Genomic DNA, 2,054 nt, shown 5'->3' with positions numbered 1-2,054 from the left:
AATTAAGTAGGTTTTAAATTAAATTAAGACTATTACCATCTTGGTCGACATCTCTTAGAAATGATGTCCATCTCTTAGAAATGATGTCAGAAACACTATCTCTTAAGCAGGGAAAAAGAAATGTAGCCCCTGTTGACCCAAGGCTAAACATGCCTTAAACTAAAATGAGAGCCTAAGAACTGAACACCGAAGTATGTAATATGAGCTGGTGATCTCAATCTCCTTCACTCTAAGGAAGAAATGATAATCTAAGAAGACCCTTCCTACCTGTTGAAGATCGTAACCGCTCAGTTTTACCCAAGTTGACCATCAACTATGAAGGTCATAGAAAAAGTGCTAATGCAGTTGTCTCTCTCTGTAGACCCTTGAGGAAAGAAGCAAAAAGGATCGCATCATCAACAAAAAGAAGAATAGGAATGAAAACTTGCACCCATTGTTGTCATATGTATGCCCATTAAGGAAAAACTCCAACTCATTGATGTAAATCCCAATCAAGGTGGGAGATAGTGGACACCCTTTCTTGACCCTACTAGTGCTCTTGATAAACTTTGTGTGCTACATGGAGACAATCCAGGACAGACTCATACAAGCACTTGATTGCTACCTAGAGAATCTAAAAAATGCCAACGTCTCTAATCCTTGAGAATAGGCTTGTTTGAATGTGTGAAGTGGCTTGGATCAGGTATATAACTTTTAAATATCACATGAGCCTCTAAGATGCTAATAGACATGCTATAAGTGCCAAAGATGTTTTCTCCATACATAAAAGCTACAAAAGGTAGGAAAAGTTATTACATGAGCTCCTCTGATACCAGTTTTCAAGAAACTAAAGGATCCGAGTCTATTATTTTATTGCACATATGATGGTACTCAATGTACAAAAAAGGTTGCTCTTTGAGTCTCTCCCAGCAATTGGGATAACCACAAATGAAACACACAGATTTAGAGTGAATCTAAATATACCTGCTGAAACAGTACCCATGTATAGCACATATCATCCAAACAAGAATCCACAACTAAATATTAACAACGAACCTCAAGTAGCTTCCCTTCATCCAGAATATCAAACACACTACACAACAACTTCTCATATAGCTGAACATTCAGATGATAACCATCTTCCCAGTGGCAGATTTCACTTGACACATCAACTCTTGTAGGTCTTCCAACAAGTTCAACAGCAACTCTTCTCAAAGCCCTTAAAGCTTCGGCCCGCTGAGCTGAACCCACTGAAGAAGGAAGCCCCTAAGATCATGAATGAAAAAAGAATCCTCGTTATGGTTCCAAAGTAATTTAAACACAAATGGATTGCAAAATTTGTACTGCCAAATGTTGGTTTAAAATTTAGGATGATTCTCATTTGATTCTTTAATTATTGACCTCCTTTGAAAAACATTCAGGGAGAGTTATCTCTCATAAGCATGTACCTCAGCTTCTTCAATCTTCACTAAGAGAGATCTGAATTCAACTTCCATACCCTCAGAAGCCTTAATTCCAAATGCAGGATGATTTAGAAGCCCTTCTTCCAAAACTTTTATCTAAAACAAATAAAAAGACAAGCAAGAGTTTAACACTGTACCACAATAACAACCCTGAGTAAAAATAATCCATGAGGTGCAACTACTCTAAACCTGTATACGACCTGTAGCTTTTGCCACCATAAATATGACTTTTGTCAGAGAACTCAGTTGGTGATATGCTGCACAAAAGCTCTAAAGGGACCAAAAGAGTATCCATTATGTTGGACACTCTACCTACTGCAGCAGAAAGTAAACCCTCTCTTGTTCGTATATCCATTGTTTCTGAAATCTGTAAGTAAACAACCACATTGTTTTCAAATAAGCAATCTTGTTCACATAGGCAAAATCTACCAGATAAACATAAATCTTTTGATCTGTAGTAAATGGTATTACTTCATCTCATAGATGATGACGAAAGAAAATAGTAAAGTTTCACCTAAAAGTTCAGCTACAGTTGAAAATGCAATAAACCCTGTAACAAAATGCTTTCTAAGAAAATTGAGATGAGAATCTTACTGAAGCCCTTGGAAAGTC

General features: G+C 37.0%; 1 protein-coding gene across 1 annotated transcript; it reads right to left on the bottom strand.

Annotated features, from left to right (window-relative positions):
* Positions 1-826: 826 nt before the first annotated feature.
* LOC149195872 (protein unc-13 homolog) lies at positions 827-1,637 on the bottom strand. Its single transcript, XM_089408897.1, has 2 exons — positions 1,428-1,637; positions 827-1,245 (listed from the first exon to the last, which is right to left on the bottom strand). Exons 1-2 carry the CDS (start codon positions 1,473-1,475, stop codon positions 1,024-1,026), a joined length of 270 nt encoding a protein of 89 aa, XP_089265023.1. The 5' UTR covers positions 1,476-1,637; the 3' UTR covers positions 827-1,023.
* Positions 1,638-2,054: the final 417 nt, after the last annotated feature.

This window comes from Pinus tabuliformis, chromosome 2_2 (assembly GCF_031772625.1).
Source record: "Pinus tabuliformis cultivar Carrire ecotype Pingquan chromosome 2_2, CPIR1, whole genome shotgun sequence".
Taxonomy (NCBI): domain Eukaryota; kingdom Viridiplantae; phylum Streptophyta; class Pinopsida; order Pinales; family Pinaceae; genus Pinus; species Pinus tabuliformis.
Note: the sequence above shows the minus strand (reverse complement) of the source record. Positions and strands in the feature narration are given on the sequence as shown.